This window comes from Papaver somniferum, chromosome 9 (assembly GCF_003573695.1).
Source record: "Papaver somniferum cultivar HN1 chromosome 9, ASM357369v1, whole genome shotgun sequence".
Classification (NCBI taxonomy): domain Eukaryota; kingdom Viridiplantae; phylum Streptophyta; class Magnoliopsida; order Ranunculales; family Papaveraceae; genus Papaver; species Papaver somniferum.
The window spans coordinates 63,182,052-63,195,236 of record NC_039366.1 but is presented as its reverse complement, the minus strand read 5'-3'; the positions used below and the strand labels follow the sequence as shown (position 1 = coordinate 63,195,236).

Genomic DNA, 13,185 nt, shown 5'->3' with positions numbered 1-13,185 from the left:
CTAAGGACCACTAGTTTAGGGCATTAAAAAATAAAAGGAAACAAAAATATATCATAATTAGCTTGAGCATACAATTTCAGAATGATCTCCAAAAACACAAAAAATTACCTTTTTATGAAGCAAAATGTATTTGCTCATGACTTCTCCTCCTGAAAAAGTAGAAGCACTTGTATGTACGTCTGTCTAATATCCAAACACGCTAAATATCTTAAAAGCTGGCATTTTAACTTTCAGTCTAAGACTGTTGAAAGTTGCACAAGGCGGGACAAAACAGCATTTTGATTGTGTAGCTATAAATGAGTAGTCAGAAACTCGCATAAATATGGTATGAATGAATTATTTGACCAGCATATGCGGTTGGTTGTGCATGTCTATGTTGCTGGATGCATTTACAAATACACCGTGTTCATCATAAAAAACCAACAAAGTCAACTACCCAAATTATGATTCACTGGTGATGAACATAGACAAAGATCTTAATTGGTGACCAAGCGTACAGTGTTATTGTTGATAAGTTGATTAATAGTTTAGCACATTCCAATCCAAAACCAAAACTGAAGTTATAAAATTACACCGATCTGAGTTATCGAAAGATAATACCGATGATCTGAATTCAAAACTCGTCAGCACCGTAAGATTTCGGTGATCCGAATTCAGACACCAGATTTTTACAACAATGAAGTATGAAACTACTTTTAATCTCCAAATTTTCAACCGGCTAACGGTTAAACAGTAATTAGATGTTATCTTTCATTTTAACCATAAAACCTTTTGTTTGCTTTCGGAAGGGGGTTTTTTCTGGTCGGGCCATGTTGGGACCTCCATTATTCCCTCTGCAAATCCACACCTCAAAACACACACCACTTTCACCGAGCTTTCCGCCTACATTATATTTTAACCCCCAACAGCATTATCCAACCATTAAATTAACAAAAAATAAATAAATACACTAATTTATGCCATGAAAATTCAAGTTCATTTAATCAAGGCCGTAAAATGCAACACTGATTCGAAATTAATATCATTCTCCTCCACCGATTAATAATAGAATCCAATGATCATTTTGAGACATTAAAAGACGGTATTATATTATCAAGTTACTGTCATCTGTACTGAATCGCCATTTCTGTATTCTTATTTCTCATTTCCCAAGAAGCTTCAAAAAGGCTTCGAAAAAGATAAAGAAACCCAAAGTCGGTTTATTGCACGAGAGGGTCGCTATTATTTTATTTCTTACAAAAAGCTCCACTCATTTTTAAAAAACAATATTTTTAATCTATCAGGGGCATTTTAGTCTTTCAAACTGTTCAAGCCTCGTTTTCAAGAGGCTAAATCCATTTAGGCGCTCAAATTCTGAGAATCTGATTAGCTAACAACGTATGACTTTTGTTGAATAATATTGAATATACCTATATTACCCTTTCCATAAAACAAACCTTAAAACACTGAAATGTCCATTTTACCCTTCTGTATATATATAACAAAGAATCCCCCACACTAGAAAACGAAAGGGAAACATCAAAATCCAACCTACTAATATATTGAATCAATCAAACAAAAGTTTGCCAGAGAAGAGAGGAAACAAGAAAACAAACAAATACCCAAACAACAACTAATTGCTGATAGACATTATTTCATCATCTTCATTACCTCCACAACATCATCATCATCAGCAAAAATGATAGCTCCATTTTACCCACTTTCTATCTCAATCTCTTCTATCTAGATAAACACATTTTCCTTTTGTTGTTTTTGGTTTCCATATAAACATTTTGATGAAGAAATGTCGGAATTTAATAAATTAAGAATCTCTAAAAATAGAGGATTCTATAATGTCAAGATGATGAACAGAGATCCTCATCATCATCAAAATAGTAATAATAATCATAAGAGGAGTTATTATTTCTATAGATATTTCAAATGGGTTCTCTGGATTTCATTCTCTCTTTATTTCTTAACATCTTTTCTCATCACAATCAATAACAACATGAAACCCATTTCTTCTCTATCAAAAACCACCATTATTTCAACCTCAACAAACCCATCTTCCTCTGTTATTTCTAGAGCTCTGTTTGAAGATTCTTCTGTTCAGAAACCAAAATCAATCACATCTAAAACAACAGAGTCAGAGATATTACCATTGAAAGTATATGTCTATGATCTCCCATCAAAATACAACACTGATTGGTTAACAAACAAAAGATGTAGTAATCATTTATTTGCATCAGAAGTAGCTATACACAAAGCTCTGTTGAACAGTGATGTGCGTACATTGAATCCATTTGAAGCTGATTTTTTCTTCGTTCCGGTATATGTATCCTGTAATTTCAATACTTCAAATGGGTTCCCATCATTGGGTCATGCTAGACCTTTGTTAAAGTCGGCTATTCAATTTGTTTCTGAATCCGCACCATTTTGGAATCGAAGTCATGGTGAAGATCATGTTTTTGTAGCTTCTCATGATTATGGGGCCTGTTTTCATCCCATGGTAAGTCTCTAATTAATTCTCATTTTATGATCAATTTTTTGTTGTTGAAATGATGGGGTTCTTGAGAAATTGATTGAGCTGGTGTTTGTTGATTGTAGGAGGACATTGCAATTGAAGACGGAATTCCAAGTTTTCTGAAGAAGTCAATAATTCTTCAAACATTTGGGGTCAGATTCCGGCATCCATGTCAAGAAGTTGAGAATATTGTGATTCCACCATACGTCTCACCACACAAAATTCATTCATCCCTGAAACATGCGACTAATGGCAAAAGAGATATTTTCGCATTCTTTAGGGGCAAAATGGAGTTACACCCCAAGAACATAAATGGTCGAATTTACAGCAAGTAATAAATTCTCAACTTTCCAACCTCCTTTAAGCTTTTACTCTTCATTTGTGACCTTGTTGAAGTTACCATGTTACCCTTTTCTGATACTAGCTTTCTTTGTATTTTTCAGGGGCATTCGAACGAAGATATGGAAAAAGTTCAGTAGAAATAGGAAATTTTATCTAAAACGTCGTAGATACGATGGATATCAATCAGAGATCGTACGGTCAGTATTTTGTCTGTGTCCATTAGGATGGGCTCCATGGAGTCCCAGACTAGTCGAATCAGTAGCCCTAGGTTGCATACCCGTGATCATAGCTGATAACATTCGATTACCCTACTCAGATAAAATCCAATGGTCAAAAATCTCTCTAACCGTACCGGAAAAAGATGTAAACAAACTCGCCACCATCCTCGACCACGTGGCCGCCACCAACCTCACCACCATACAGAAGAACCTGTGGGACCCGTCTAATCAACGGGCACTACTCTTCAACGAATTCATCGAAACAGGTGACGCCACTTGGCAATTGTTAGATAGTTTATCAAAGATGCTACACCTATCCCGCAGAGAACCGAGACATCAACCTAATCACGTGGTGACACGTGAGATCGAAGGTGGGAGAGTGGAAAACAGCTAGGCTTTGTAGCGACAGTGGGGTTAGTGGGACCAGGTTTTTCAGTGTAGTTGTTGTTTTTATGATGTGGTACTACTTGGTGTAAGAATAGGTTTAGGTAGTACCTGCAATTTTACAGCCTGTGATTGAGATGTACATAAAATATACAAGGAAAAAAAAATGAAATTCTTTGATTTTTTTTTTAATTAATTTATATATTCAACTTGATTAATAACTGCTGGGTAATAGAATGTGGTGGTGGTGGTGGTGGTGGGTATTGAATGCTGGTACTTAAATTTTCATACTGGGTGTATAGAAAAAGAGAGAAAAAGGAGCGGTGTTTACATGGATGGTATAAAAAGTCACGAGAGTGTCAGAATCTATCGTTAATGCTGCAGAATTTTTCTTCGCTTTTATTGGGGAAAAAAAAACTCTCTTTTAATGTCTCAATCTTTGAATGCATCCAATGCCGCGGTCATTCATGTCCTTTGTTTTAATCATGGAGAGACAAAATTTTATACCAAGAAGAAGAGTTTGAATTCCCACATATCACGTGGTGCAGCGAGTCTCGTGAGCGGAAGAGGCCGAGAGGTTCAAAAATGATGCAGTGGGGGAATTGGATCCCATGGCATTTTTGTTCATAAGTGTTTATCTGGTAGTGGTTTGTGTATGTTTAAATATCTGCATCAGTGTTAGGATTTTGGTCATTTCAGATGCAATACCGATGAGGAACTATGGTTAGGCTCAATAATGCAACTTACAGCACTGATTGCAATTGATATAGCACCAACAATTCTTATCTATGGTGGAAGACCGTTTGGTATTGTGCAAATAGTCTTTAGCGGTGTCAGCGTCATAAAATTATAAATTCAAGAAGTAGGAATTACCAATAGGTACCATTATAGTGTTCTTAGTTAGTGGCAGGTCCACCCATTAAAGCCCAGTAATTAGAGGTCCATAATTAAAAGAAAACATGAAAATGGACCAAATTTTTTTAGCCCGGGTCCTGCACACGTGCGAGATCAGGTGTACGTAATATGAAAATACCACAAATAACCTTTCCTATTTAATATGTTAAAAGCATGAGAAATATTTTTCACATTTCATATTCATTTTCTTCTTCTCTTTCCTCTCACCATTGTTGCAGATGCAGATGAAGATTTGTTTTTGTTCTTTCTCGTTTCTACCGAATCAGATGATGAAGATTTTCCATTTTAATGTTTCTTTTAAGGTTTTGGCGATCTAATCATTGTTGTGCTTGATTATGTTTTCGATCTCCATGGTTGATTTGTCGACTATATATTAGATCTAGATGAATAATCATATTTTTTGTTCATTTCGTTGCTAGATTCGATTATGCCACTTCCATTTTAGATGTTTTAGACGTGTTTCAGTTCTTTTTTGTATATGAATCAACAGTACGTATATCCCGTACTGATAGAAACTTAGTTTATTTTTGAGAAGAAGAAGAAGAAGAAGATGCATCGTTATGATTTACGACGAGAAGATTGTTTGTGTTTCCAGGTATGTATATTAACAATGATTTTCGGTTTCCATTCTATTTTTTTCATAGATTCGTTACTAGTTTTTCACATGCAGCTGAAGTTTAGATTATGAATCAGCAGTACATATATGATGTACTGAAAAATTATGCTGTAATTTTGTTATTTTTGTAGTTTTTGATATTTTTCTTCTTCGATCTAGAAGTATATATATGGAATATTGAAGAAAAAAAGTGTTTCGATTCTGGTTTTTAGAGATTCATTACTTGGTTTTCACATGCAACTGATTTTAGTTTCATTTTGGTTGTTTGTGATATGCTTTTAAGTTGTTTTTGTGTATTAATCATCGGTACGTATATGATATACTGGTGGATTTTGATGGAACAAGTTCAGATCTAAATAAACAATCATGTTTTGTGTTTATTTCATTAGTAGATCTGATACTTTTATGGTTTGTTTTTCAGTTTTCTTTTGTTATTATCAATTGTTGATAAACATCACTGTCCAGAGTTCGTCCTAGATTTTATACTTCTCTTGCTGTTTTAAAAGTTTGTGGGAATATAGTTGATGAAAAGAATGTACACAGTTGGGTTTTGCTTAGATTTGTTTATAGACCTTCTTTGATTCATATGTGTAGTATTTGAATTTTATGTTTGTTAGTGATGTTGTGAAGTGTTTGATGAATAAGTGTTCTTGAAATGCATTAGAAGCGTTGGGTATCTTTAGAGAGATGAGAATTGAAGGAGTTAAATTGGAATTGCATGACTGTATCTTACTCATTGCTGGTGCTCCACTTGGTGAAGAATTGAAGGGGATTTTGATTCATGTGTATGTGCTCTTCCTCTTATGTGGTCTTCCTCTTTTCTGTATTTCCTTTTAAGATTCATGATACAATTTGTATCTTATCTATCACGGACAGGTGAAGGTGGGAACCCGTTCTGCGTTACTCAACTTTGGAACATGTATGTTGCTCGGATTTTGTTGCTTTTGTCATACATACCAAAATAAATAGAATAATAGCTTGGTGCATCTTCTCGATGTTGTTTACTGCTCTGGAACTGTTATCCTCAACTGGATAGATAGACCTCACCCTGTGTAGTTTCTTAAATGCCAAATGGCCTAATGTAGGCTCATGGGCATGCGGATAAGTAAAAGGTTAGCCTAATATTTACAGTTAGATAATGTGATTTTGTTAACTGATATTTTTTTTTGAAAGCTTTATCGTTCTCCCAAAATCATGTAGACCTCTGAGGCAGAACAATTCTTTTTTCTACCACAAGTTTCCTGACTACCTGCTGCTGTGCGATATTGCTGTCTCACTGGAATACCCATTTCTTGCTTCATGCTACAAACAGACACCACCTGATACACAACTGTTTTTTTCACCCTTAGTCACTATGTGGAAATGATAATCTATAGAGTCACAAGACTCATAAATTGTTATTATCAATTGTTTTTCAGTTTTCTTTTGTGTATTACCTATCAGTACATATATGACGTTTTCTAATTTATTTATCATTGATTCTTACAGATTTGTACTCTACCTGGAAGCAGTGCAGCAAATATGTACTCGAATTTGCTAGCATTCAGATATATAATCGGATTTGTAAGCAGTACGACAGATATGTACTCAGATTTCTAAGCAGTGCGACAGATATGTACTCAAATTTGTAAGCAGTGTAGCAAATATGTACTCGAATTTTTAAGCAGTGTACCAGATATGTACTCAAATTTGTAAGCAGTGTAGACACACACGTTTGGTAGTAATGGGCATTATGGACATTTCCATGTTTTAATTAATTTTGGACCTCCAGATAAAAAAAAATCCGGTTGGACCCTACTATAAATAACTATATGGGCCTAGGACCAAACAAGAAATTTTCCATTCAAGAATGAGTTGATTTTTAGATATGGCGTCTGAATGTGAAAGTCCATCCCTTTCTCAACTGAACTTGTCAAGTTATTGTGGTCGGCATCACAGACTCGTTCAACAATAATCTCCTAGGCCGTGAACAAGTCCAGCGTGGTCGGCATATATTTAAAAAAATTATAAGAAGAAAACGCGAAGAACTACAAGTTCAAATTTCAAATCGGCACGCAACTGTGACTGAATTACGTTTGCTTGGCAGTGGCTTGATGATAGATCACAGCTGATGGAGACTCCTCGAGTCCTCTTCTAGAGAGAACGTTTCTTGAAACGTGGAAATTCTACTACTTGTGTTTGTCAAAGAACAACTAAATAGCTAGGCCCAAATAAAAGAACACTTGAAGTAGCAATAATTCGAGAGATAAGATTCTAAACCTTTTTTTATTTTTATTTTGATAGCTTCCCCGTAGACCATGAATGACACGAAGACAATCAAATGAACCTTGTTAGAATATCAACCTCTTTTTCATTTTGGAAATATTAACAAAGAAGAAAATGGAGAAAACAGAAAGCCTATTTACAAATAGAAAGCAAGTTCCACGCCACCCCCCAACAGAAAGCACAAAGCTGAACTCATCTTACCCTATATAACTACCTCACCTCTTAGTTAGCATTTTCAATGCTCACGTAAGTAGTAGCAACAATAAACTCAAATTTGGAAAGACACAAGGGGAGGCTTTTCGTGCATTGCAGTAACGATTGCTCACCCTGTTATTTCAAGCTATTTACATGCACTTTCATAATTTACATTTTAGTTTTTAAGAAATAGCGAGAAATTCCTTAAAGAAACTGTACAGTGCGAGCTTTGTCTGAGAAGGGTTTCTTACCACTAAATGTTTGCGTGGAAGCATTCCTTGAGGTGTATGGTATTTACGACTCCCAGCCCATCAACATGTTCCTCACTTCACGTTCAATCTTTTTGGTCGATAGTGAGAAACCATTCCCTTCGTCAAGACGGATTTTGTATACTTCCCATTCTCGATCTCTAATTATATGTCTCCCAATCTTAGCCTGAACAACAAAGGCATCAGTACTGTATATTTGAGGAAAAGAATATGTATATGTATGATAGGAAAAGAATAAGTATGATAGGAAAGATATGCTACCGAGAAAATGCAAGTGCCAAGCTTCTTGAGGGCAAGAGTAATGTCATAGAAAACAAGAGGACGTCCTTTTCCGGATAACTCCACAGGATTAGCAACTAGAAGCTCTGTGTCAGGGCCCTGGCTGACCATTGTCACTCTGAGTGGATGGGTCAGTTCCATGCGTAGGCGTGAGCACAATGAAGTCTGCTTATTTGGGTCTACAACCTTCTTACCATCTGCTTGTACTATAAACAAATCAACCTCACACTTCCTTCCTTGTTTCATGTTAAATCTCCCATAAGAAATCTGACACACAGCAAGGCAAGCTTCTCCAATTAACACAAGTAATAAAAGTTCAAAGTACTGCAAATGGTTGACTATGCAAATAAATTTTTGTTTGGGTAGTCTTTGTAAATCAACGTAATCAAGGAAAAACAAAAACAAATTTCAAATTGCACATGTTGGAAGTAAATCTAAAGCGCACTATTGTGCATAATAATGTTGGTGGATTTGCTGGAAAAAGTGGGAATCCTAGGTAAATCATTAAGGAAGAACATTCCGAACAAGTAAGTTTCAGCAGTAAAGGAAACATTAATAAGAAATACCAGGCAGAACATTAGGGAAGAACATTCGGAATAAGCAAGTTCTTGTGGGGTTTCCCAGTTTTATTTGGCATGAAGACCTTCTTGGCGGAGGATACACATCATTGCAAAATAATTAATAGGTTTTTATTTGGGTAGTGTTTCTAATAAACATAATCAACGCAAAACAAAAACTAAGATCAATTAGCACTTGTTAAAAGTAAATTTAAAGCACACAATTGTGCACAATAATGTTGGCGGATTCGTTAGAAAAGTAGTAATCCTAGGTAAATCATCAAAGGAAGAGCATTCTGGAAAATAAGTTTCTGCAGCAAAGGAAACACTTATAACAATTACTAGGCCGAACATGTGGGAAGAACATTCCGAACAAGTAAGTTTCAGCAGTTACTAAAATTCAAAAAGAGTTAATGAATTTTACTTGTGGGGTTTCCCAGTTTTACCAACCTGAATGTTGTAATCCTTCAGAGTTCTCATGATGTCGTAGAGCAGCCCTTTGTGGTCCTCACATTGAATTTGGATGAGAGTATGAGCTGGGCTGAGATGGTTATCCATAATGACAGATACATTTTTCTGATCGGAGTTCCCACTTGTGGGTTCTTTTGGCATCTCTAAGCTAAACATCTCTTCTGCAAGATCAGGAGGAAGAAAAGTGTTCCCTTGCGGAGAAGTTGCCATTTCCTTGACAACTAATTCTATATCACAGCTTATCATTACATCCCCTAAAACAGCTTTGAGATGGCTGTGTGTTTCCTCTTGTCCACTCTTTGTATGTAGAAGTTCCCTAATTACAAACCCACAGACGAAAATCAAAATGCAGGACAAAAAAAAAAGAAGAAACATCCCAACTCAACTAATGTAAGCACGGTCAAAAGTGAGTAACACATGGTACAGCACAATGTGCAAAACGGCAGAACCTATATATCGAACATTTCCATTTTTCCTTTGTTTTCATCTATGATATGAAATTCTGAATCGGGCACGAAGATGATTGTTCTTGATTAGGTAAAAGCAATTTCAATATTCTAACTAGACTTGTAATTTGCTGTCTATCAAATCCAACTGCTAGACAGTTTTCAGTTTCAATATTCAATTGTCGCATATTCCCTAGACAGTTTTCAGCTCCTGTTGCAGCTGCTACCGCAATGGAGACTCAACAAGATGAATGAAAGTGATTAAAACACACAACTACTTTGAAATGTCTGACAAAATTTAGGAAGTAAAATGTCGAACCTTGTGTCCGTGATAAAGAACAAATCCATGACCCTCCCATCCGGAGTCGTCGATATCTTCACTCTCTTTATAACAAGCTCAAGCTCACATAGAACCTTTGTCACATCTGCCAAAATTCCAAAATCAATCAAAATTAACACACTAGTTCCAATTTTTTGACTTCAACAGTAAACCCTTGCTTCAATTGCATTACTAGGAAGGGCAAACCAGTGAAATGCTCCAAACCCCTAAACTAAAATTCTCATAATTTGAAAACCCCAATTCTCAAATACAAGAAAAAGACTAAAATTACAGATCCAATTTGAATTCTGAAGTAAGTAAAAATGGAGATCTTACCATGCAATAAACCACTTCTATCATTACAACATAGCTTCAATAGATAAACCTCAGGAGGTTTAGGTTTTTTAAAGGATTCAGCCTTGTAATAGTAAATCTCAGAAGCTGATGAACAAGTTGGACATGCATCCACCAATCTGTTCTTCAATAAACTCCATCTTGTTGTTGAATTCCCAACAACCCAGAACACTAAATAGCACCATTTCCCATCTGTTGAAACATCTACAAACAAAACAAACCAACATACAATACTCAGAGATAGCTTCGTTAAAAACAAGAATATAAAAATGGAAGATCTTTGTTAGTTCTTAGTTCTTACCTCCTTTGACAATGCTCAACTGAAACAAAAGTATAATCCGACAAAGATCACAACCCAAACCAGTTTTGTCTGGACAGTTCACAGTAATTATGTGTAGATTTTCTTGGTTTTCAGATTGACTGATAAGAACAACATCATCTGAAGGTATACCCATTTTTCTAATTGAAAAATGGGATCCTCCTACTGTCTTCTCTTCTCTCTAGTGATGGGTTTTGGCTTAAATTGGGGAAGGATATGTATGAGAAAAATTACGCAGAAAAGGAAAGTAGAATCAAAGAAAGGATAAGTGAATTCAAAGCAATAAAAGATTTGCCTTTTTTTGCCTTGGGAGATTTTGGAGTCTCTTTCAGTATCCAAATTCCAACAACATCTTCTTACATTAAGGCTTATTATAAGCATTGAGATTTTGTCTGGTAGTTCTTCTTCTCGCACGAGATACTAAAAAAATTTAAGGGAGACTCTTAGTTGTCACAGTAGTGCAGACAATTACAAAGATCTTTTTTCTTCCCATGTCTTTGGGGTCCAAATGTCCATTAGTACAGTAGAAATATCTTCTCCATAAATGAATATCTCATGCCATAGGAGAACTTTATTTTGTGCGTTCATTTGCAAGTGTTTTGACTGTGCCGCTCGGCCCGCTACTAGTGAGGCTATATCCGGCAGCTGATTTGACTTCGCCATGTATCCGGCAGCTAATTTCGGCAGCTAATTTGTTTTGGCTTAATGGGATAGCACAACTAAGAATCCGAGGGAATCAAGTGAAAATTGACAAGAGTCAACCTAATTAAAACTTCATGTCAAATGCCCTCTTGACTTTTGCGGATATTGGACTTGTGCAATGAAATGGCTTTTCTTTTTTTTACTTGATGTACATGGTATCCACCTCCAAGATCTTTGGAGGGTGACAATTGTCGGATAACTAATGATTATAATTCATGATAATGCTACTCCACCACAATTCTATCTTGGCCTCACATATTATGATTCCATCGATTGTGAAAATTATCTGATTTGGTCCAAGAGAATCTTGGGGATCATATACATTGCAGAAAGTCTATGTAAAACCAGCTTATTTTTTTGGCATTAGATTACACCAAAGGGTAGCTCAGTCATTGTATGTTCAGAGAGATACCAAATGGCACGAACAAAGCCTTCTCTTTTAAAATGAGTGTCTGACTTGAACTTAGAATCTTTTAGCATCTAGATTCCGGTTCTGCATCAAGTCCCTTTCAATAGTACACCAAGGGAAAATTCCAAGTTGCTTCCTTATCTCGTTTTGCGGAGAAGTTGGAGAATCAAATTTCTCATGTGCTGATAAATAAAATAGAGAAAGACAAAAACATTCTTAAATTATCTCGTACTACCAGTTGGTGATTTTTCTAGGTCGGAAGAGTGAGGGTGTGACTATGACCAGCTTGACTTCAAAGACAGAAAACATGTGGTGGAATTTGTTTAAGTTTGAAGATTAGGATTCCTTGTTGGCAGTGGCACTAGTAACCATCAACTTCTTCAATTGTCATTGGTCGTTCCGTCGGTCTCAGTCCTAGAAAGTAACTCTATATTCAATGGAGATAAATGGGTCATTTGAGGCCATAAAGTGAATTAAAAAAAAGAAGAAGTGCATTTTGCACTCAGTTTGGAAATGAGATTATAACTAGTTGGCGACAATGTCTATTTAGTTTTTGAATATTCACTCTCTACTTCTTCTTCTAATGGTAACTGGTTTTTGAAGGGTTTCGGAGAAAAAACTATGTCTGGTAGGAGGGAACAGTATCGAATTTCTGTTACAGGTCTTCCATCGGATATCACTCACTCTCAGCTCGTAGATGAATTCAAACGTTACGGAAGAATCCTTCACTATAAGGTATTAAGTGAGTTTCTTTCTCGATTTGATTTAGGTTTCTGTTTTTATCATCACTGTTTAAATATTTTCATCAGAGTTTAGTGATTTGTACAAGATACAGGAGCTGTAGTACTCAATAAACAGACTAGGGTTTTTACTTGGGAGTTTTTGAATTTAAGATTTGGGGGTTTTCTATTCATTTTTATCATTTTGATTGTGTTTATTTCATATAAGCTTATAAGTAGCCTTGAGCAGAAATTTTTTGCTTCTCTAGGCTGCAACATTTTACATTGTCTTATGAACAATTAGGATCCAAGAGCAGATAATTCCTTTTAGGCTCAACAATTGGATCACCTCAAATTGGATAATGTAAACTGAAATTTGTGGTGGTGATGTTGTCAATTGATGAGTGTATTGCATTATTGTTGTTCACCTGACTTCATTTTGTGGCGATTTTGTAGATTTGGCGTGAGCCTGTACCAGGTGATTATGGTGGTTGTAATGGATATGTGAATTACGAAAATCAACAGGCAATGGCAGATGCAATAGTTACTGTAGGTGTAGATAATCCACAGGGCTAGGTGGCAAGATCCTAAGCTATGATACACCAAAGAGAAAAGAGCGGCGAAGCACAGGATAGAACCAAGCGGCACAACGAGCGAGGTATCACGTGGGTCGGACGTGATGGACCAATAGGTGTCGGATGTGATGTGACCCTTATCCTCTGACAGGTCGGGCGAACAATCAGAAAGCACTCGGTCAGACGAAGGAAGATGGTCAAACAAAGGAACGAGAAGAAAGAAGGGCGACATCGTGCTAACCAGGCGATACAGACTCGACCTCGGGTGAAGAACTATCGATCAAACCAGGAAGTCGGGCGATCAGTGAAGGTCCGATAGAGAACAACT

The 13,185-nt window shown here is 36.2% G+C and overlaps 2 protein-coding genes and 1 long non-coding RNA gene across 3 annotated transcripts; 2 read left to right on the top strand and 1 right to left on the bottom strand.

Annotated features, from left to right (window-relative positions):
• The first annotated feature begins 1,529 nt into the window (after window positions 1-1,529).
• On the top strand, window positions 1,530-3,641 carry LOC113311004 (probable glucuronoxylan glucuronosyltransferase IRX7). Its single transcript, XM_026559838.1, has 3 exons — window positions 1,530-2,488; window positions 2,587-2,834; window positions 2,947-3,641. The coding sequence occupies exons 1-3, from the start codon at window positions 1,784-1,786 to the stop codon at window positions 3,455-3,457; spliced, it is 1,464 nt and encodes a 487-aa protein (XP_026415623.1). The 5' UTR covers window positions 1,530-1,783; the 3' UTR covers window positions 3,458-3,641.
• A 1,663-nt stretch (window positions 3,642-5,304) lies between these two features.
• On the top strand, window positions 5,305-6,522 carry LOC113311005. Its single transcript, XR_003341512.1, has 3 exons — window positions 5,305-5,763; window positions 5,855-6,090; window positions 6,467-6,522. It is a non-coding gene; the product is annotated as an uncharacterized LOC113311005 (long non-coding RNA).
• Window positions 6,523-7,358: 836 nt separating this feature from the next.
• Window positions 7,359-10,851, bottom strand: LOC113307531 (ACT domain-containing protein ACR10-like). Its single transcript, XM_026555965.1, has 6 exons — window positions 10,435-10,851; window positions 10,116-10,337; window positions 9,780-9,885; window positions 8,994-9,330; window positions 7,969-8,253; window positions 7,359-7,873 (listed from the first exon to the last, which is right to left on the bottom strand). Exons 1-6 carry the CDS (start codon window positions 10,586-10,588, stop codon window positions 7,733-7,735), a joined length of 1,245 nt encoding a protein of 414 aa, XP_026411750.1. The 5' UTR covers window positions 10,589-10,851; the 3' UTR covers window positions 7,359-7,732.
• Between the last annotated feature and the right edge of the window lie 2,334 nt (window positions 10,852-13,185).

Coding starts and splice junctions, on each gene's coding strand:
- LOC113311004 (XM_026559838.1), top strand. CDS start 1,784: ATGTCGGAATTTAATAAATTAAGAATCTCTAAAAATAGAGGATTCTAT. Junction 2,489..2,586: donor GGGCCTGTTTTCATCCCATG/GTAAGTCTCTAA, acceptor TGTTGATTGTAG/GAGGACATTGCAATTGAAGA. Junction 2,835..2,946: donor AATGGTCGAATTTACAGCAA/GTAATAAATTCT, acceptor TGTATTTTTCAG/GGGCATTCGAACGAAGATAT.
- LOC113307531 (XM_026555965.1), bottom strand. CDS start 10,588: ATGGGTATACCTTCAGATGATGTTGTTCTTATCAGTCAATCTGAAAAC. Junction 9,331..9,779: donor TTCTTTATCACGGACACAAG/GTTCGACATTTT, acceptor GTTTGTAATTAG/GGAACTTCTACATACAAAGA. Junction 7,874..7,968: donor TTGGCACTTGCATTTTCTCG/GTAGCATATCTT, acceptor TTTGTTGTTCAG/GCTAAGATTGGGAGACATAT.